The sequence below is a fragment of the Dermacentor silvarum genome, chromosome 8, assembly GCF_013339745.2.
Source record: "Dermacentor silvarum isolate Dsil-2018 chromosome 8, BIME_Dsil_1.4, whole genome shotgun sequence".
In the NCBI taxonomy this organism is placed as follows: domain Eukaryota; kingdom Metazoa; phylum Arthropoda; class Arachnida; order Ixodida; family Ixodidae; genus Dermacentor; species Dermacentor silvarum.
This window is the reverse complement of record NC_051161.1, coordinates 61,565,131-61,588,176: the sequence shown is the minus strand read 5'-3', so window position 1 is coordinate 61,588,176 and position 23,046 is coordinate 61,565,131. Positions and strand designations below refer to the sequence as shown.

General features: G+C 46.2%; 1 protein-coding gene across 1 annotated transcript; it reads left to right on the top strand.

Annotated features, from left to right (window-relative positions):
* The first annotated feature begins 1,064 nt into the window (after nucleotides 1-1,064).
* Nucleotides 1,065-21,942, top strand: LOC119461321 (inositol oxygenase-like). Its single transcript, XM_037722583.2, has 7 exons — nucleotides 1,065-1,303; nucleotides 2,210-2,327; nucleotides 7,229-7,309; nucleotides 14,562-14,765; nucleotides 17,300-17,479; nucleotides 19,937-20,124; nucleotides 21,115-21,942. The coding sequence occupies exons 2-7, from the start codon at nucleotides 2,241-2,243 to the stop codon at nucleotides 21,221-21,223; spliced, it is 849 nt and encodes a 282-aa protein (XP_037578511.1). The 5' UTR covers nucleotides 1,065-1,303; nucleotides 2,210-2,240; the 3' UTR covers nucleotides 21,224-21,942.
* The last annotated feature ends 1,104 nt before the right edge of the window (nucleotides 21,943-23,046 follow it).

The window sequence follows — 23,046 nt, the reverse complement described above, 5'->3', positions numbered from 1 at the left end:
AGCTGAGGTGACACGTGAAAGACTTGCATTCAGCGCCCGGCCACGAGCCTTCTTAGGTTAATGGACAGTTACTCCTGAGCGGCTACGTCACGCTAATTAGGAAAAGCAAACATTAAGCCTCGCAACTTGCTACCTCTGGTGACCATGGGATCAGCTTCCCCAAACTACTGGTTTTTTTCGCGGCTGCTACGTAGTCCCCGTCCCACTAATGACACCATTGGCGTGAAAAAAGAAAAGCAAATAACAAGCGCGTGCCAGACGCCGCAGATACGCAGAGCCACGGTACCTGATATTCGCGAACGACCCCTAAGACTTCCTCGTCCACTCGAACAAGTGGGCACCGACGCGTGCTCTCTTCCCGGTTTTACGCGCCTCTATCGCAATCGAAGGGTTAACACCGACATGTGACATTAAAGAAGCCTGCGACATCGTCATAGAGACACCCTTTCCTCCTCGCATGGTGCTGCTTACGCATAACTACGCCCACCAATCATACATGTGCATAATCGTTGTCGCCGCCAGCGAAGACCGAGTAGAACTACGCGGTATTAGGCCACCGAAGCAAAGCAGAAGGCGACAGTCTATTTGATAAGAGTCCCGAGACTTGATATCAACAAGGGAGCGATACGCCGAAAATTCTAAGAAAACGTGCGTCTTGTCTCGGTTTGACTGCCGTGGCGTGGCGGCACGTGGATAGCCAGAAGATGGCCGTCCCTGCAGAGAAGAGCCACAGAGAACCAGCTTCGTAAAGGAGAGAAGGAACCACACCCTACGAACCCCTCTCGCTATCTCGCTATTCATGTTTTATCAAACATCGCGTACATGAAAAACCGCTGCGAATAGCACGCACTGATTCGGGGAGCACCCTGCCCCTTTCCACCACGACAGCCACTCGACCTCTCAGCCTTTCGATAAAGCACTCAACCAGTCTAGCGAACGCGGAATCATCAGAAACCCTCTTCACCGTCTGGGAGTGAAACGATCAGCCAGGCGTAGAATGATGCCTACTGTGGTCTCGTCTGTTTTCATTCTTGTTTGTTTGCTCGTTCGAGCTCTCGCCTTATCATCGGAAGGCCGTGCTGATGTCACTGCCGGGCCTGTCATGTGACGATCCCCTCGCCCACCCACAACAATGTCGTCATCCGGTCCCAACAGCCACCGCAGCTGCTGAGCAAGGCGCTTGAAAACGCCCGCGGGACGATTGGAACCGCAGAACGAAACGCGAGGCCGCCAGCGATCGCAAGGCAAAATTGCCAAGGTGAACAGCGCCCGAGTAGAGCGCCGAGCCGCCATCAAATTCTAGGTAAGCTGAGCCTTCAGCAGTCGTCATCAAATAAGTGCACACGCGCTGGTGTGTGTGTGCCATATGAGTTAACTTTGTCACTGTCATATGCACATGAACGAAAATGCTGCCACATTTTTTTTGCTCTAATCTCAGGTTCGGTGCTTGATAGTTTCTGTCTGATGCTGCACCGATAGGTTTTCCGCGCCTAGAACTCAAGTGAATGAAAAGCAAGAGAAGAGACCAAGCTTGCAAACCCCAAAGATGGCTTTATCTTTGATGAAATGGCACAAAAAAGAGGACGACACATTATACTAGAGAATGCAGGCACCTGTCCTGTTGTCGTCTTATGAACCATTTTTTGCTGTCCCACTTATTCTGTATTGAACTTGTACCAGTTAGGCCAACAAAAGTGTCCTTCGGTAAACGCAGTATGGTAAAAGATAATTTCCGCAAGCAGTCGCCCTGCCGCATTTCTGTTTAGAAGTGTGGAGAAACAGAGCTAAGCACGCTGTCTGTAGATTTTGATCACGTTAAGGCGATCGCAAATCGGCTCTCGAACATTGTTTACTCGTCATTGTGTCACAGCAAGAGCACTGGCATAATCTTACCGAATAAATACCGCATATCGACAGCGGAAATAGTACGTAATTTTTTCATAATATATAATTTACATAAGAAAGTGTCGGCACGCTAATGAATGAACGCAACCATGGCAACATAATCCTGATGTTCAAAACCTCTCAAAAGAACACGAACGTATCGAACGTTTCTTGTAGTGCAACCCCCCCCCCCCCCCCAGAATAAAAAAGAGGACCCGAAAAAAAATGGCGTATAGTTTTTTTTTTTCATCAAGGTTGCAAAAAAAAAAAAAAAACTACTTCTCTCTCTCTCTCTCTCTCTCTCTCTTGGTATCTTCCTGTGCAGGTTTAGGAACAGATATTCAAGTGGACCGAAAATGCTCATCCCCATTCTGGACCCATCCGAGCTCTACCGACCAGAGCACAAGAAAATTGAAGATTTTAGGTCCTACACAACCAACAAGGTGTGCTACTCGCAAGGGCCGCTGCCATTGCATTTGCCCTGAGATCGAAATGCCTTTATTTTTGTGCCGATTTGCAGAAGTATCATCCGTGCTCGTGTGCCACAATTATCAGTTTGTTTACTTAATTACGAAGTGGACGCAAAGTTGATGAAAAAGTTAAACTGGATAAGAGCAACAGAAGTTTCTTTCCAAAGCAAGGCGCATGGGCTTTAAGCGACGCCGTAGTGCGGGGGTCTGGTTCAAATTTGATTGTACCAAAACTTACGTGAACGAAATTTTTCTGAATTCCGCCTTCATAAAGAAGAAAGGCCCAATGCGGCAGCGAATCGAACCTGTGACGTCATACCGTGCAACTCCCACTGAGCCACCACGGCGAGTAGCTTGGATAAGAGTTCCGGAAAAGTATTCCCTTATCTCATCGAATTGGTCTTTCTAAGATAAAATTTGCCGTAGTGAGATGTTCTTCCGAAGATTGTCACGAATTTCGTATCCATCCAGTGTTTATGTTGATTCGCTTTTAAAACAACCTATGCTGTATGCAGAGTCCGCAATAAACCTAGGTTGAGTGCACTTTGGCCTTTCAAATGAACATGATAAAAACAAAAATCTAAGGTACAGTGTGAAATATAAGTACAGTTCGTACATGTTGTATTAAACTGCATATTTGTGCAAAAGAATCCAGAAATATAATATTTGCATTCTTATATATATATATATATAAGGTCGGTCGACCGACCAAAACTGCTGGGTAAATAAACCTAAGATAACCGCGAAGTTGTTCTGCTCCTTTGTCTAAATACGCTTGGCCCATTGAAAAATACAGTTACTATATATATATATATATATATATATATATATATATATAATATGCTCCACCACTGTAAATCGCTCAACAAACATACCTTTCTAACGAGGCGCAATACTGAACCAAGCGTACCAGAATTTTGAATCTGGAGCGAATGGCCATACCAGCTCTCTAATTATCATTACAAGACAGGCAAACACTGCTATGCTGTTTTTGCACGAACTTTTAACGAAACACGGAAGCAATTGAAAAGGCCAAGAAATCGGCCCTCATGTCTTCAAAGCCGTCAATACAAAGAAAACTTCCCCTGTAAATTAGAAAATATATTCCTCTCCACGTTTATGTAACATATATACCTTAAGCAGCGCGAAGTAGCAAAGACTATAGCCAGCACTCAAGTGAGAGGGAAAGATAAGTTTGTTGTTAAGAGATAGCTAAGCGGTCGGCCCGAGTCACCGTGTGTAGTGTCAAGAGTTCGAGTCACTCTGACAAGAAACCTGAAATTTGCCAGCAAGCTTGTTAAACGCCATTCACACTCGCGCATGCTGTAGCGATATGAGGACTTTTAGTGGCAGTTCCACATACACCCGTAATCAGGCGAAGGGTTAGGAGGTCCTGACACGTTCCAAAATAATCGTGGTGGGGATATGCTGCTCAGCCCAACTCCCACACATATGTGTCACTACATGTACTTATCAATATATATGTATTATATGTTTATACTATCGTATGTAAGTGATGTGCGTAATGTACACGCGCGAATAAGTTAATAGAAATCTTTAAACATGGCCGATGTTGCTGCAAAACCTCCGTAGAAAATAATACCTGGGTGCGACCCTGCCGCCTTAGTCACGGGATTCACAATAACAGTTTTCAGAAAGTTCTTCGGATTTGCAGTGAAAACTACATATATTGCCACGTGGGCGGGGGAAGAGCGTAAGAGCAGATGCTTGAAAGACGTGAATACAATGAGTTAACACTGGTGAATTCTGCCCGCCAAGGAAATTATAATTTTCGGTACAGGAACATGGCAAATACTCGAGGGTTTCGCAGCAGTGCGCGTGGTATAAATCGCGCATGTGATGCTGAGGTCCGTAAGTTATAGTCGATGAAAACCTGAGTTCCTATTTCCGCTGTGTTAAAGAAGCGAGCTGCTTCTCATGCGCACCTCTGGAAAGTTAGCATTCGTAGAGAACATCCACCAATACGCACAGGCGTGACTATGTAAAATAGCTGACTGTTAATGACAGTCATCAGATACCCCCGCTCAATAATGCGCTTTCCATTATCAATGACGGCTGATACAAGTGTCTAACAACAACAACAAGATTGTATAATGCAACGAGGAGCATCCAAGCCAGAAAAACATATAACATGTAAATCGAAGAGCCTCATAGCATCCACGTGAGTTACAAATGAAACAAATGAGAGTTAGATCAGAAAATGCACGCAACGCGAGGGAAATCTGAAGCCGCGTATGAAATCTCCGGCCTCTAACGGCACTAGCCGACGGAGGTCACAGAGTTGTTGAACTTTGCGGCAAGGCGCCCCAGCAGAAAAGAACGTCTGCTTGCCCTGAGAGATAAGGCGTTCTCCCGAAGACACTCGCTTGACCGCTCGTGTATCCATGTTCTCACTGCGACTGAATGGTATCACACCGCACGAAGCGAGTCGCGTGGTATCGCTGCCGAGCCGGTTACCACTGGATGCACCAGTGATATCGAGGGTGTCCCGGTTTCCGCCTTGCGATGAGCGTCCGTGAAGCGTATACAAGTGCTTCTGCAAGAATTTAATCATGAAGTCAACGGCGCCCTGAAACTTTTTGGATGTCCCACTTTTCTTCCAGTATTTATGTTTCAGCAATATTTTGGCGCTCGTGTGTGCGGTGAAAGGACTTGGAAAGATGTGTGTCAGGGCTCGATACTTTGATATGATTACACGTACGAGCAACGAACGAAGAAAAAGAAGCGCTTCGCCTGGGTGTTCTAGTGCTTCATTCGTTCTTCGGTTTCAAGTTATGTGCCTAGTTCTAACCATGCAAAAGAACATTGTCAAATATTGTGTTATAAAGCTTCGAAATTGTACTATTATATTCACCTAAATCCTCTGTTGGTCCTGTCACACCACCACGTGGCATTACCTATTCCCAAGTCCGCACAGCGCCGGGTTTGCCGATCCCCCGAACTGGCCTAAATTTTAGTATTATATATACTTTTTTTCAACAGAATGCTGTGAGGTCTAAATGGGAATAATCACACGCTACGGGCTTTCTTAATTAATGTTAAACGTCGTGCTAGTAGTATGGGGATTACTGTAACTCCGATTCCAATATCGTTTTCACGATCAGGTACCCCGCGAATTCGAATTATCTGCGGCTGTTACTCAGTGGCTAAGGCATTACGCTGCTGAGAACGAGGTAGGGGCTTGATTTCGGGCTACAGTGGCCGCATTTGGATGTAAGCGAAAGAAAAAGCGCTCTCGTACCTATTTTGGTATATTGGTATATGCCAAAGCAACCTCTGGTGATCAGAATTATTCGGGAGCCCTCGACTGTGGCGTCCCCACATATCTCACGGTGCGCTGGTGGGTTTTAAACGTCAAAATACAATTTTATGTTGAATTTCGCTGCTTCCGAATTGCCATTAACGTTCAACACCATGGAGCTAGAATTTCGGGAGTCCACAACCCGTTAAAGAGACGCGCCCAGTGTATATATTTGCCAGACATTGAAGGCTTTAATGCTTGTATTCCACTTTGTTGACTAAATGTTATTTTGTAGAAACAAAAATAAAACAACTGAGGGTGGAAGGTGATAGCGAGGTGTTATAGCTTAGTGTCAGTGTTTACGTTATGTATACTTAACTGAACTGATACTTATTTAGGCCTTTGTTCCGGCCTACATTATCTCGCTTATGCTATGTATAATTAGAGGGTGTGAGCACTAATAATGGCCCCCCAATTTTAGCTGTCTATGAAATGACAGAAGGCATTACACTACACCGTCCAAAAAGGTGTTTTCTTTTAGAGGTGAATTATCGCTTATAATCGCTGAGACTACAAACACTTGAGTGAGTGGCCCGTGACACGTGGAGTACTAAGGGTGCACAATCAGGCGTCAGCTTCAGTGCGGTTCACGATAAGGATGCAAGGCTTATCGAAGCCTGCACGTGCCGCCATGAGAGGGTTATAACAACTCACGTGCACAAAAACATCTATAAATATCTACAAATATAAACAACTCGCAATAATATGTCTGGGGCTCATCGTGGTACCGAATAATGTTATCTATTTGTAATTGTATGATTGGAGGGGCCGCACTGCAGCTGAACTGCGAGCATGTTTTGATGGCCAATGCCAACCTTCGTCGTATAGTTAACTTTCCGTGAGATTGTAACTTGCGCTTTTAGGTGCTACTAAGGCCTGATGCGAAAACATTTTCCATCGAGAAAAGTTAAGCAGACTTCGCGAAAATTCGCAGTCGAGGTCTCGAGAACTAAAGCAGGGAGGAGGAGGGGGGGGGGGGGGGGCTGTTCTGTAAGTGCCTACTAAGTGGACTCTCCATTTCAGCGTGCGCTGAGTGGATATATAGCTTGAGAGCCGGCGGTGACGATTGGCGCCTGTCCTACCAGCTTCTACTCTATCCAATCAGTGTGCTCTGAAATGGACAGTCCACTTTGTGGACCCTTACAGAATAACACGCGCTCAGTTGCTGTTCAACAGTGCAGATTATGGTAAGAGACGCCGATATTTGTTACTTCCGGCATATTTTTCAGTTTTCTGGCAGGGCCGCAACGTGAGGTGGTGGGAAAAATGCAGGCATAAGCTGCAGTCTAACTTTCTGGGTGAACTTCACGTCCTGTAATGGAGAAATTTCTTGTGACTCCATTAAGACCACCAAATAAAAATATATAAACTGGTATGAGCGATGTTGTTTCGGTTCCACAGTTACGTTAGCAATCCCAGAAACGTATTATTTGTGCCACCGCTGATATCTGTTCATGCACATTGCCATGGACTTGCACGTTCGTAGCAGTGCGGCGCACGTGTCTCAACCGTACTTTTTGTCGCTGTTGGTGTTGTTTGTCCGTGAATGCAGGATGACCCACTGCAAGCCAGGGTGGCCAAAACCTACAAAGACATGCACACTTTCCAGACAGTGGAGTTTGTCCAAAACCGGGTGGGTATATTTATTACTGTCAAAGTTCAGTGCAGAAAGTGTTTGGTAATCTCAAAAATAAGGACAACAAGAGAAGGAAAGCACCAACATCAAGCGATGAGATATTTGTGGCGTCCATTTTTTTTGTGTGCCCTAAGAAAGTACAGAAAGAAATAGAATTTTTTTGTTCTGACGCAGTCTGTGTTAAAACATTTACACGTTGTGAAGAAACAATTTTGAAGCCGCAAAAGCTTTGGTGGCAAATTAAAAGCTGATTCAGCTATGAAGTTGCCACAATTACGATTATGTCTACTTTTGGTCAAAAAAAAAGTTTGAGTCCTTCTTTACCTCGCTCACAGCTCCGTTGACGCCAACAAACTCTTTTTGGCACTAACATGCTTGCAATACCACAAAACTCTATCTCGAAATACTGAAACCAGTTTATCTGAAATATACAGGGCCATTTATGAGCATTCATTTGCAAGGGTAAATATTCCCAATTAAGCGTTATTACTAGTATTATTGCTCTGTGTTGAATTATTACATCAAAAGCCTTCAGCAAATAGACCATCGCTATTAATCAAACTAAATTTATAATGTAACCAGCGCTATTATTGTTTGTAACCAGGGCTGAGAAAGAAAATGATGCAGCGCGAAGTAACAACAAAGGTCAAGTCAGACACCCGCACAATATGTGGCTTCCAACATCACTCTGTGCAGACGCAATTCTCATGAATTGACACATTATTTTCAAAAGAAATTTATGCATAAGCATTCTTTTGATATGAAGGATGCATAATCAGAGATGTGGTGGTGGTGGTGAGCATGTTGGGAAATTCAACAGCCGGCTGCTGTCTCAGCTTCTAGCTGCTTTAATTCATTGCTTCCTTTGGAGCCTTATTTGAGTATTGCCAGCTTTTTTATGTTATGAGCATTCACACAGTAATATTTTAGAAATTTAGTTGCCGGTCAGTGCTGTCTGTATTGTATTCTGTCTTTGACCATTGTGCTTGATACTTTGCTAAATAAATTCAAGACAGCTTCACCCAACATTGTGACCAGACAAATCTGGTCACTTTGAGATCTTGGTGCTGTAGTCTGCAAAGGTGTGCCTCATTTCATATTTAATACGTTCGATGATTTTAGCCTTCACTTTGTGTGCGGCAAGGGCTGTTGCACCATATGTATTGAAATTCTTGTCACTTGCGCCTAGTCTAGCCTACCCAGAGTAAAACTTAACTGAAGGTTAAAAGTTTCACGCAATTGGCACACTCATATAAAACATGCTTTTACTCGGTCTAGTTTCTTTTTTTCTTTTTTTGGTTGTGGGTAAGCTTGGCTATGAATAAGAAGCTTCGCGCAATCGGTTTCCGGTGTCATTTCGCCGAGCGCCCGCTGCAATGGCGATCATTCTTGACGAGCGAATAAGTGCGTGTCGTCACAACAGTCGTCACAGCTTCCGCAGCTCAACCTAGTCAGTTATCACCTCTTGGTCCCTTTATCGGCTGCTTCTGGCCTGCATTATCGTGTTTTTTCTGAGGGGGGGGGGGGTGTAAGAGGGGTTTCTAAAAATAGCTTTCTAAACGCAAGAATAGTAGACGGAGAGTGAGCCGAGCGACGTGATTACAATCCTAAAACATCTCTACACTCCCTCCGTGAAGTTCCATGCAGTAAAGTAGAATCAGGTGTGTGGCTACAGCGCGCAGAAAGAAAGCGTATGGGCTTTTCTCTGGTGATTTGTATGAGTCACTGGCATATTATTGCAATTATATGGACACTCCAGGCGTATTTCTGCCGTCGTCGTCGCCGTCACCGTGAGGTTGCGTATGAAGTCCAATGGGTGATAAAACCATGGTCGCGCGCCGTATGCTGTATGTGCGAGTGATAGCGTGCGAGGGTGAGCCGGTGATCGCGGCTCAATCTCGCACACGCAAGGGAGGGAAGCGGGAAGGAAGCGCGCCGTCTTCCGTCGCGCGCAACGCTCCGGGGGTGAGTGTAGAGAGGAAGGGGGGGGGGGGGGGGGGGGGGAGCGTTCGCGTTATACTCCAGGCGGCCCGGCGGCGGCCACGGAACCGTGAAAGCCATCTGCGTCGGGGACACAGTCCGCCATACGCTGTGTTTTCGCGGATTAGTTCGCGTTGATGCGAGACGCAGCACGAAGGTAAATTCGCTCGCTGCTGCTGCCGTGCTTCGTAACCCCAGTGGGTTGACAGCCAGTTCCCGCGGTCATCGAGTGATGTGTGTTCATGTTTGCTTGTGGGCGCGTGACACCGTGCTTGTTAATTTAGCCAGTATGGCGATGTTTACAAGTTCATACGCCCGATAAAACTACTATTCTTACTTCGTATACTGTAGGTATCCCCTAATTTGCTATCGCAATCAGTGCTTCGCCTTTCGGGCGAAACTGCGACTTTTTATTCATGCCCAAAGACAAGTATTGGTCGATGTCACTCAGCTCGCGGGGCCGGACGACGCAATCGTGACTAACTTCTGAGTGATACGTGCCGTGCTGTACAAAATGTAATAAGAGTATGTTCTTAACTGCTCTTTAGAGTCACATAAAATTAACACGACAAAGCAAAGACGCACTTTTCAAATAAAACTGGGAAGAATTATAGCTATGAGATCAAATGTTTACATAGCTTCCTATTGTGTGCGAGAAATGTTTTAAGTACATGCTCGAGAAAGCTTCTACAAAAGTGGCGCATTGCAAAAACGCGGCTTCCACCACCCGCAAGGTCTGCACCTAAACCAATGAGTCCGGTTATCGAAGATACCCATTTAGGTTTACTGTATAATATCTCGTTTCGAAATACCCGAATCTACGCAGGGCTTACAGCGTGCACTTTAGCCGCCAGAGGTTGTGCGCTAGACAAGAATAGTTTCTTACATAGCAGTCACGTGCATGAATTTTGTTTTACAGTACACATGAGTTCTTGCAGAAAACGACAAGAGTGAGCTGGTTTTTTGGAAGCACTAACTGCTAGAAGGCTGCAGTAGCCAGCCGTGCGGTTTTTGCATGTGTTTTAATTACGCACCTTTACTCAATTAGAAAAGTGAGGTAACCATAGATAATCTTTTCTGCTGTCGACATCAGGAATCAATATAAGAGCTTAATCATCAACGTCATTACAATTACATTTCTTCTCATTCAGGATATTCGACGCATGTTTTGCTTGTTTGTAGACAACAGAAACACAACCAAGACACCTTGCACTTTTAAGTCATTGATCGGCTACGCGGCTGCTGCCATACTAGTGTTAAATAACGAATATTTCTTTATCCACTGTTTGGGTAGAAGTATAAAAAAAATCAGACATGAGGTTTGACTCCGAAGTTGCAATGTCTTTTGAAAGAATATTTTTATTCTAAGGCTATTAAAGAGAGCGAATGCTTAAAAGAATTTTAGGAGCTTAAGCGCCTCATTTCCTCTTTTGAGAAGCAAACAATAAGGAATTCTTATCAGTAATAATCGCAAGTTCAAAACAATGTCTAGTGACATATGTTGCGCGCTGAGGTTCGCGCATTTTTTGTCTTCTGTAAACAGAACATGCCTGTCAGAGGCTCACATTATTTTATATCTCAATGGCAGAGAACACAGTCGCACATCACCGTATCTGTTGCAAATACAGTAATCCAGGTAGACAACAATACCGCTTCAAGAACGTTTCACTCACCGCACTTCGCAACAAAGACATTTCTATGGTAGTAAGACTGTTTCCTTTACAAATAATGAGGACGTTGTAGATAGCTATTCAAGGGTGGATTTACGTAAATCTTCACAAAGTGGGCATGCTTCCCCACTTCTATACTTTCTGTGATCAAACCTGGCCCTTGCGCCATTAGACGCCACATTATCGTTATTATCCAAGTGGTTGGTTTAACCAGTAGCGTGTAAGCCGCTGAGAAACATTGGTATATGAACAATCGTTCATCGCAGCCACAATAAAAGCATACTATTGATCAAACTACAGTTACAGGGGCTTTCCTTTGGAAAAACACGCTTGATGCTTCGGACAAACAGTGGCACGTTTTCGTAGGGGCCGGGACCTCAAACAGTTGCGGATCTTTCGCTTGGTATCTTGAGATGGTGAAGAAAAGACGCGAAAAAAAAAACGTAATCAGGCTGCATGACGCCGTTTTGTGAAGAAAAGCGAAACAAGAATGCAGAATTCATCCAGTGTTGTCTATTACAACTGGGCTACGTAATGCGTCAATCGCGTACAGCTCGCACATAACGAACTTAGGTTCCAGTTTGTAGCCTATTTCTATTTTCAAGGGACCGTACCTGAGACACTATTTCTTCAATTTTAACATGCTTTACCAGCGTGATCTGCAGTGACCGGCCCCACTGCGTGCTGACCTGTGCTGTTTGTGTTCTGCTTCATTTTTGAGATTTGTCACTTTTCCATTTCTTTCATCTTTCTTCCGCTTCTTCCTATCTTCCATTTCTATGTGTCTGTCTCCTCCGTTCGGAAGCGAAGGCAGGCGTTGTGCCCCTTCCGGTGGCAGTTGCCAGCCTATATACTGCTCGCTTTCCCTTTCCTGTCATGTGTATGTATATGTTTTCAAAACACATAATAGTAATAATCCGGACCTCTTAGTAAAGTTCTTCACGCACGAAGTAACACGAAGGCTACGCAGCCGGGATCTCCAAGACATGTCCGCCACCGGAACAATAGTTATTGCATCATCCGATTCAAGATCAGCCACAGCTGGCGACCAAAGTGAAGCCGCATGCTGCCTCGCTATTCGTTATCTGCCACTCTCGTACGCGGGTCACCTTGCCGTCAGGGGCGCGGCGCGCAATCTACGCAGTTCACTGGGGCATCGGGACACGAGGCCTCCTTCCTCGATAGCAGCTTCACCCCGCGTGAAGGTGCGCACCGAGAAAAGGTTCGAGAAATGTTATCGTCGATCTCACTCGATGGGCATGTATACCTATGGTGAGCGGGTCCTCGATCTCGGCGCCTTGGTGTCTGCGCTGCGGTAGCTGGTCTCGCGCTCAAGAACCTTTTGATGCAGGCCGACGAGCCTTCCTTATCGGTGGCTCTACGTGGTGACAGCGCATCTGCTTACAGCTTCGTGCCCTCTTTGTGGTGCTTATGGCGTGAGCATCGATAAATAGGTTCCAGCTAGACAGCAATTCTGTTGACATTGAAGCTCGCTTCGGCAGTGAAAGTTCTATTCCGACAGGAGATCAAGCGTGACTATGGGCTACTGTTTCACGTAGGCGATAGAAATCGGTGGCGTCGCCTTGATGTGTGAATCTGTAAAGTGTTTGATGAAGACCAGCCTAGCTCCAACAGTAAGTTGTAGGTGGGGACTGCAGTAGCAGCTCGTAACTTACTATAGCGTTTCGGTAGCCATGGACTACTGAAACGCTGTTCCTTTGTGTGACTAGGTAGCTTGAAAGAGGCCTAAACGCAACGGACACAAAGTGCCCCTCACCAGGTTTCTCTGTTGTAGACAGACAAGCACAGGACATAATTCATACGCTGACGATCAGTGTATGCAAACTGTTACAGCGCTGCGCGCCGCCGAAAACAGCTATACTTTGAAACCGAACGCCGCGCGTCCTCCCTCTCGAGGAAGCTGGCTCCTATCGAGAGAGTCGAGGTAACACGCACAGATACCGTGACTTAAAATGCATTGCTAGCAATTTCACTCACACTTACCCGTTACTTCGGTAATCGTTTAATGCGGAATGCGCAACGCCACTACCGGAAATGCACCGTGCAGCAAAAAAAATGAAGAGGAAACAAAAATCGCCGGCGATTACGATGCTCCTTAATGCGAAATTTGAGCGCAGCTGTATACATGTCTTCATTTCGCGATATATTGACTGGCGCGGACAATCTGTTTCGGGCGGCACGTTGCAAACGGAGCGATGTGGTGGCGCGACCGCCTTGCTAATCTGGAGATCGCGAGAGCCAGTGTGTGGCTGACGCGTGGGCACGATTCACAGCAGCCGCCGCTGACAGACCTTCCAGACGAGGCGCGCTACTCTGGATCCATCTCGTAGCCCTCGTCGCCGCACTATGCTTTTCTTTTCACGCTTTCGCCATACCCTCCTCCGCTTTCCTCCTCATGGTTCTGCTGCTACCTCCTCCCCACTTTCCTCCTCACGCCTCCTCGCTCTCGCCGCAGGAACGGGCGCCTTGAAAAAAAATATTTCGGTAAAACGAGTCCTAGGAGGCGTTCTAAAACTTCCAGTGTATAACTAACATTTCAATGGGCCCTTTATACTAAGAGAAGTGCGCGCCTCATCTCAGTGTGCATTATGGGGATGCAGATGGGGAAAGCCACGCAGCCGACAAGCATAACGTTGCTTCAGGATCGTAAGTCTGTGACAACTGGCGGTTTTAGGCTATAGCTAGGCTATGACTTCATTGGGCGACGTCGACGGCCAAGTGCTACCGCCAATTACGCATCTTTCGTGGACCGGAATAAAAACAACACCAATATTGCAGATGCTTCCTATGTAGCTTCAACAATTCCTTCAAATGCCCTTCCCTGGAAAATGCATTTCTGTGATCATACAGACGCCATCAATGGCTGGTGAACTAGACTTGGCGCTCTTTGGCCAAAGATGTCCTTCGCGCCATTAAAACCCATCAATCATCAATGGCTGCTGAATAATAATCTTAAGAAACGGAGTATAATTAGTATATATAGTTCTTTGATATCAGACACAACGTGCTATCGTGCCCTCCCTATTACGTATCTCTGTATCCTAGTTTGAGATCTTGTAGAGCCGGTGTACTTTCGACGCCTTCTAAAAGCCTGAGCGTAGCTGAAGATGCCTTGCTTCGCCATTGAATTCACGGTGCTCTCGACTATCAGCAGGATATATTAGAGCAACGTTGCCAACTTACATATGCTTCAAGAAAGGTGAAGTTAATCGCAGCTAGTGCAGGATGTACAAGACCAATGTCGGTGGCATTGTAGACTCGCGTTTCCTGCATCATTGCGGGGCCATCTTGATTTGCTTTCTCACAAGTAATAAAGCTAGCCAGGGCCGGTATTTTGTAGCGATGCCTTATGCCTTATTCTATACTAGTCTTATCATCCACCGCTCGCGGCCGGCTGATCCCTTTGATAACGTGAGCGGACCGTCGCTCTGACCACTGACCGAGCGCGAAAAGCGCGAAAATGCATTAGCATCGGAAAGGCATCGCTACAAAATACCGACCCAGCTTCATGTGTGGACTGACATTTCTCCTTCGTACTGACTAATCTTGCTTATACTTGTCTCTATGCACGTGAGCAGATGGCTGAGTGGGGCAAGTTCAACAAGGCGCGCATGCCCATCATGGAGGCTTTGGAGAAGCTCAATGACCTGGTGGATGAGAGCGACCCCGACGTGAACATTCCCAACATTGTGCACGCCTTCCAGACTGCCGAGAAGATTCGTGCTGCGCACCCACACCAGGATTGGTTCCACCTGACAGGCCTCATACACGACTTAGGAAAGGTGCGCTCGAACGCTGTGTTCTTGCATTTGCGGAGAAAATGCTTTTGCTGTTCTGGCTTTCCTGAGTGCACATGCTGCTCTAATGGCGAAGTTCCTTTTAATGCGATAGCATTACAGGCGAACTTCCCCAACGTTTTAGGTATTTGACAGAAACACGTACGAGCCTATCCCGACGGCAGGGCAGCCTAACACAGCGTCTCTTGTCACATGCTGTCACGAGGGAGGAATTCGAGAAACTGGGACTTGATGCAATTATCAAACGTTTCAAAGAGCGACTATGGCACGAGAAAAGCACGCGTGTGCGATTGTGGCTAGATGATTAGACCATCAGGCTACTGTGCTGGGTGATAGAGGCCCCATCCCCACCATCAGTAACGCACTTATTTATAGCATTATAGCTGACTTCACTCACTTTGGAGGTATCTAACAGAAAACTGCAGGTGTTTGAGCGCACGCGAGCGCGTCACAGTGCGCACGAAATAACAAGCTTTCAAAATATACGAGCTATAAACACCTGGCTGATAAATGAGAGTGCGCAAGGTGTCCCATGACGCACGAGCGCGTCTTAGAATTAGGGGTGCTAAGTTCTGCCTAGTCTTTTCCTTTCTCCAGCATAGGTATGCTGTCGTGTTTTTTTAACCCTGCCACAGGCAAGCTACGTAGATAGGAAAAGCAAAAGAGTTAACCTTAGCCGCCGTGATGACTCAGCGATCATAGCGTTCTGCTGCTAAGCTCAGTGCCGAGGATCCAATCAGAGGGGAAAAACGCTCGTGTACTTTAAATAAATGTAAACTAAAGGAAACCCAGGTGGTCGATATTAATTTGAATCTCCCCCTAGATCCCACCTGTCACACCATCGTGTGTGACTCTCGCTCAGCCGTCACTAACTTCAGCAAAGGCCGTATTTCTCCTCAAGCTCTTCGTATCCTCCGCCAGGCACCACACTCTAAAGAGCATGATCTCCCTGACATGGATCCCGGCCAACGCGGGCACTGTCCAGCCACACCTCCCCAACCTCAACGAGGTCACCCACTGCATTGCGCGAGGACTAGTCAACCGCGCCGGAGACACTGGAGACGAGTTGGACACCAGGGATAGTCTGACTACTTACAACTATCTCGTTAAGGCATTTTACCTTAGTCGCCGAACCTTCCCCCCCCCCCCCCCCTCACCCTAAGTTCAGCCGGGCGCAGGTTACCACCCTGCGTCTGCTACAAACAAATACGTACCCTTCACCCGCCCGCCTCCACCTTATATTCCCTGAAGTTTACAATACCCCCAACTGCCGGTGCTGTGGCACTCACCCGGCTACGCTTCCGCATATGCTGTAGGGAGTGCCCAGCACAGTACACACAAATTAACACCACGACCCTCTCGTCGAGGTTGCGTGAGGCTGTGCGGAGCTCCGCCCTCGACGACCAAACCTGGGCGACCCAGCACGCCCGTGAGGCGGCGGCGAGGCAAGCCCTCGACGTCCCCTCATGGGAGGCTTAGGCCCGGCCATCTTAAAGTGCTGGTTCCGAAATAAATGTTTATTCCTCCTCCTCCCCCTTCAAGCAGTAACTTTCAGAACCAAGGGGCTAGTTCCGGACGTTGAATCCCACGAAACATACAATAAAATAATCGATCAATCGTGCCCTTAGGTACGCGCGAAGCCTGAGCAGTAAGTCATTTTGTGGACATGTGACTACAACGTTCCTTAAAGGGCCCTCCCCAGGCTTAGTTGTAAATTTTCGTTATACACTGGAAGGTGTAAAGCACCGTGTAAGAGTCGTTTTACCGAAATCATTTTTGAAATTGATTATTGGAGGAGCGAGAAGAAATTACCTGTCCTGTTACCATGCCGCCAGAGCCGCCGCGGTTGCTTAGTGGACATGGTGTTAAGCTGCTAAGCACGAGGTTGCAAGATCGAATCCCGGCCACGCGTCGGCCGCATTTCGATGGGGGCGAAATGCGAAAACACCCGTGTACTTAGCTTTAGGTGCACATTAGGGAACCCCAGCTCGTCCAAGGTATTCCGGAGTCCCCCACAACGGCGTGCCTCATAATTAGACCGTGATTTTGGCATGCAAACCCCTAAGATTTAAGTTTACCGTGCCGCCAGGAGGCGAGCGCCACTGCCAACGTATAAACACTCTCTCCCTCTGCCTCTAGCAGGTCCTTTCCCGTCTTCTCCCTTACCGGAGCCGAGTGACGCTAGCGGGACCAAAAATGCACTGCGAAGAGGCATGTGTGCGTGTGACCGTGACTTTTTGGCAAGAGGCGTGCTGTCTCGAGAGTGAGAGAGCACGGCGTTTCATTTGAAATTTAACCTTTTTCGCAGTGCGCAGCGCCGTAATACCTTGTAGACACGATCGTCAGCCCTTCATGTGTGCACTACACTTGTTTGATAAGAACGGCCAAACCTGGCTAGGGGCCTTTTAACGGGCCCTAAAACGCAGAGCACATCACCTATGGGCATAACTTGGCTGCTACAACAGTGCTACCGCGTCTCTGTATAAGGGTTGTCATTTGATCGAATTTGTCCCACGCAGGTGATGGCCTTCTATGGCGAACCCCAGTGGGCCGTGGTGGGTGACACATTCCCGGTTGGCTGCGCCTACCAGGACTCCATCGTGTACCGAGACACGAGCTTTGTTGATAACCCGGACCTTAACGACAACCGCTACAACAGCCGCCTCGGCATCTACACTCGAAACTGCGGACTCGAACAGGCACGCACACTTTTCCTATAGCTGCCTCAGGCGTGAGCACCGATGAATATGGCTCAGCGTGCCCATATTTGGGATCATTACGTTATTTCGCGCTTACTTGTAATCGGTGACGTAACCAAACGTTGTCCCATGCAGCAATAAGATTACAGGTTTATCAGCATGCCTATAACTCCCACCTGTCTTGTTTCCCTCTCCCGCCTGCGCTTACCTCGCATTAATATTGATTCGATGCTTCGCTTCATTTCCGTGCCTGGGTACGTATACCGGTGCTTGAAAGCAGTAAAATCATTTCATTCTACAGTAAGAATATAATACTTTTACGTTTAATCAGAGTGTCAAACCGAAAAAAAGATACCGGTTCAGTACAGGTTCGAGTTCAAGGCGCTCAGATTTCTTTACAGTTCAGTTCTGGTTCGGAGAACTAAACATATATAAAGGCTCGCGAACCAGTTCGCAACAGTGAACCGGTTCGCAAACCAGTTTCACGCAGTGCGTTTTATCCTGTCCCATAGCGATATGCTGCGCTATACTATCGACTTGTCCGCATGGCGCATGCGCAAATTTCATCAAGAGGAGGCAGAAATTTACGAACGAATTCACAGATAGCGGGCATTTTAATGTACATAGTAAAGACAAGGTAATTAGTGAGAATCTCTGCATCAGCGTAAGGTGTGTATAGCTCCTACATTCGTTAATTTGACAGCAGCAGAGTAAGTTAACTTTCGTTTTGAGTCAGGACTGGTAGTGAGTGAACTGTGGCAGGTGATGTATTCTGCTTCAAACTTCGAGTCTTTAGCAATCAAAGTAGTCAGCATTGGACCTTTCACTCAGTTTTCTAGTTATTTAGAAGCAGGTGAGGACATTGATGCTACTGAACGATGAGCAAAGGCAGTTTATGCTGAACCATACGTCCAACTTTCTTGCGCATCTGCACGTGATGCACGTAGTCTTGTGCTCGCGAAAGGTGGACAAAGAAGTCAAAAGCACGCACATTGTGCCCCCACGAATAATTTCTACAACTCGAACAGCGTTGTCCTTCTGATTTGCTAAGCACGTGCTAAATGTTCGTTGAACCATGACACGTAACAAAAGCAGATTTCGCGTGACGTTTACAGCCGCGGTTGCCGCTCAGTCAAGGCATTCATTAGCTGCCGCAGTGCTTATAGTTACAATAAGTCATGCAGCTGAGCTCATTGGTTTGTCTAGCTTTAGTAACAAGCTGGACTTAACGGCCGAATAGGGAGTGTCACCAGAAATGTTTATTCTGCGGAGCTAAAGCCCCTTGATCCACGCTCTTCCGAGCTTTTGCCGGAAAATGTCATGGAGGGGCTTTACCCGGAGCCCCTGAAACAACCTTTCAGTTCACCCAAAGTTGTGGTTTTGGTATGGTTTTCGGTACAGGTTTGGATAGACACCCTGGCATTTCATACGTGTAAATATTTCCGCTTTGAGCATTATTCAAGACAGTAGTGCCACGGTATTTTCGACTGCCAACCACTTTGGTGGCTCGTCAACAAAGTATGATGGCCCGCGCAGCTTTTTATGTCGCTGCTCTACGTCGAGTGTTGGAGCGGTGTCCAAAAATTGGTAAAGTGGGCAAAATGCTAGACACATTCACATCTGCTAAGGCAGCAACCAGGATCAGCAGCTATAATAGAAGCAGCAAAAATAAGAAAAAAAAACACGTCTGGCGCAAACGGCTATACAGGCTGCCACATAACTTGAAGACTTGTCAAAGACTACTGAGAATCAAACACTGGAAAGACAGTCCCGCCTTGTGTTTGCTGAAGACAAACTTTGCGGCAGGTATGCGCCATAGCCTTTTTGTCTTCCTTCTCTGTACTGACCTCATGCAATATTTACAGAGCTGAGCCAGTTTGGTGACCCGTCAGCGCGAACGTCTTTGAACGTCTTACTACGAGTAAATGTAGTTAGTTTGCTCTAGGTCGTTCGTGTACCTGTACTCCACCCCTACATTTATTGGGTCTCTCTGACAGGGACCTGTCTACTTTTCCTGGTTCGTGAATGCGTGCTCGGCCCTCATTTTTGTTCTAATTGGTTGCAGGGAAGGCCATAGAGATTTGACCTGCACGAGTAGATACGGGTATATGATATGGGGTCTTTGAGCATACTGGCTGATTTGAGCCAGCTAACCATCGACAACCCTCACTTATGGCATTTGGTCACGATGCCTTTTGATCCTCGGGAGTTTTCCTGCACCACCAAAGCTTCGGTTTATTGGCCTAGCAAACGATGTTTCGGAAGTGCCTAAATTTCAGACTTAAATCCCTGCACTCTCGCTAATAAACGTGACTTCGAATACATTCGCGAAGTCACTTCCATTGCTACAGTGTACATGCAGGGATTGTCGATTGGAGTAGTTCATTTTCAGAGGCAGAACTTGTGGCCACTCCAACCTGTATAATATTGGTGTCACGGGAACGTCTCTGCACGCAGGTTCTCATGTCCTGGGGCCACGACGAGTATATGTATCGGGTCCTCAAGAATCACGGGGCGACACTTCCTGATGAAGCCTTGTACATGATACGGTTTCACTCCTTCTACCCTTGGCATTCGGGAGGTGATTACTTGGAACTTTGCAACGACAAGGACCTCCGCATGTTGCCCTGGGTCAAGGAGTTCAAGTAAGTGACCTCTTTTAATCACAGCACGAGGCTTACTCTTGTACTAATATTTACTTTCTTTTCGGCTGTCACTTGGGAGTGCCTGTGAAGCATTGTCAGGTGACTAAGCATCCTACTATGTCAGATAAATGCCAGGGCGCTCAGAAGACATGCCTTCGCCTACCTTGCTTCAAAAGGCGCTTTAACAGCGGTTGCTATGAGAATCGCGGGTTGTAATAGAACTTGCGCATGAATCGCAGTGCGTGAACCATGTCGCACCCTTGGTTGTTTCAAAAAGCCACAATCAGAGAGATAGTGGCAAGCTGTTTGCTCAAGACTTCAAAAAGAAACGCAAAACATGATCGCACATGATGTTGGGAAACATGATCATCTCTGTGTGGCTGCCAAGTTACTGGTGCCGATGCCGGTGGCATAGACATAAAAATAGTAAAAGCTGCCTAACTTGTCAATTGAACAAGCCCTCTTCGAATAACTTTTGGAGGGGTAACGAGTAGCTACACGTGAAGGCTTTGTCAATTTTTGACTTTCTAAGTGCCAAATGATCGAATTTTCGTGAAACATATTTACGCTGTTGGCTGCGTAGAAGGTTGTATAAATTGCTAAGTGTTTTAGCGTTATTCTAGATTCATTTTTCTCATGAGCATTTCAGCTGTGTCTTAATTTTGGAACTTCCACAGGACACATTTTTGGACAATACTTAAGTGTAGGCTGAAAACTGCTGCTTGATAAGCAAGGAGTTTTCTGTGCTAACACAAGTCCGAACATACTAATGCAGTACGTAATAATCATTACCAAACGCTGTGACACACAATTTCTTTTTGCTTTTCCTGAAAAGAGAGCGGCACCAACGTACTGCAAATCATTTCTTTACTTTACAACGATTTCAAACTTGTGCTTTGTGTTTGCGCGCGGTAAGAAGTGCGATAGGATGGCTGTGGCGAATGGGAGAGAAAAGAGCAATGTCATGAGCTAGTGTGTTTTGCCTTTCAGTAAATTTGACCTCTACTCAAAATGCGAGGATGTTCCTGACCTTGAGGCGCTGACGCCTTACTACCAGTCTCTGATTGACAAGTACGTTCCGGGCGTTGTCTGCTGGTGATGCCCGGAATTACGGGAGGCACCTCCGTGGCTGTGGGTGCTTTAAAAGCTCGACCTATTTGCCGTTGTCTTAGCAATGGGCTCGTGCTAAGACAGAAAGTACACTTCGAGCATTCATCTGCGTGGTGGCGGTCGCCATAAGCTTTACTGTCACGGCTGTTACTACTGCGAGCACTATAGCAGTCGACACTAACTGCTGCGACAGATTTTAGCTTTGCTTTTACCCTTCGTGAGTTGTATATTGATCTCAGGTCCGCGACATCGCTGTAACTATGTTATTTTACACTTGCCCTTTGCACAGCTCAGGGTAGGCGCACAAGTGTTCGGAGACGGCGATCTGTTTTCAGAGTCGCCAGTGAATATGCCAGGGAATACATGATATATTGACGCTTGTTTCACCTTGTGCGTGAAACTTAAGAGTGAAATGGAGGCGCTGTGCAGTTTTCGTTGTAGAAAGCCATGCGTAGCGCTGCGTAATTGAAGAAAAAAAGTGGCTGCTTTGAGGGGCAGAAGTGCTTTTCAGCACGATGGAGTGTGCGGGAAGTGTAAAACGAATGATTTGTGTAAAGCAGTGACGCTTGGGTTTGTACAGACGGAAGATTACATTTCATTTTTATACCCATCATCTGTTGCCGGAGAAGGTTTTGTTGGCCAGCTGTCGCTGGCACCAGACACCTGGAAACGTTTATCAGTGTATGACATAAAAAAGTATTTCAAACCACAAGACTCTGAACTCACTCATGAATTTTTCTTTCGGCCTGTTGAACGAAGGCAATTATCGTGGCCATGCTGCTTGGGCCTTGAAGGTTTTATTTACAAAATGACTAACCTGAGCCTGGAGTCTGCTGAGAAACAATATCTGCATTGACACGCGCATGTGTCTTATTTGCAATCACATATATACGCATAATACCTAACTACTGCGAATGTCAAATTCTTCGAACACTAATCGAATACGAATAGTTGGTATCGAATATCATATCGAAAAGTCAAGCGCAGACGCATACATTTACCGCAGGAATACTTATTTTGGTCTAATTAGACACTACGCTTGTACCAACTTGTGAAAAAAAAAGTCAGCTAACTATCAGGGACAATTAGGAACACTTTTAAACTCAATATCACTAGTTGTCATTTAAAGAAGCTGCACGAATAGCCTCTCAACATCTTTAGCGCTTTGTAGCAAACAAGCCTTCCAAGAATGAGTGGCTGCAGTATTACTGGCTTTTCAAACATGCTAAATAAGTGGTTGCCGAAAGAAAAAACGAACTCTGAAACACGAACAGAAAAAGCCGCGGGAGGACTTGTGTGCCGCAAACACATGTAAAAGCAACGAGAGCTGCCGAGAAAAATTAGTTTGTCAAATTGCTACATTATTAGACTGCGAAAAACATAAAATGACGGACTACATAGAAAAATCACGAGTCGTCATGTGGGTTTCCGCCGCGAGACCAAACACAAAACTTGCATTATTAGTTTTGTTTCTCCATTGCTTCCAAAATTCTTGTGATTGATTCACTCCTGATAATTTGCGATACTTTGTTTAGCAGAAGAAAAAGAACAACAAGACCTTAAGAGTCGGTTGTTCCGAAATATTTGGCTAGCTTTAAGTATTCAAGAATACCGAATACTTCAAATATTTAGTGTGTAACCTTCGATTTGTTCTTCAAACCTAGAATATTCACCCACCCCTGTTGGGAACTCACTCCCTCCCCTTCGCCTATCATGAAGGCCTAGTAACCAGAGCAAATAATAAACTTAATATTAGACCATTGAAGTATCACATTTAGGCACGTCTTGTACATCACGGAATACGCATTGTTC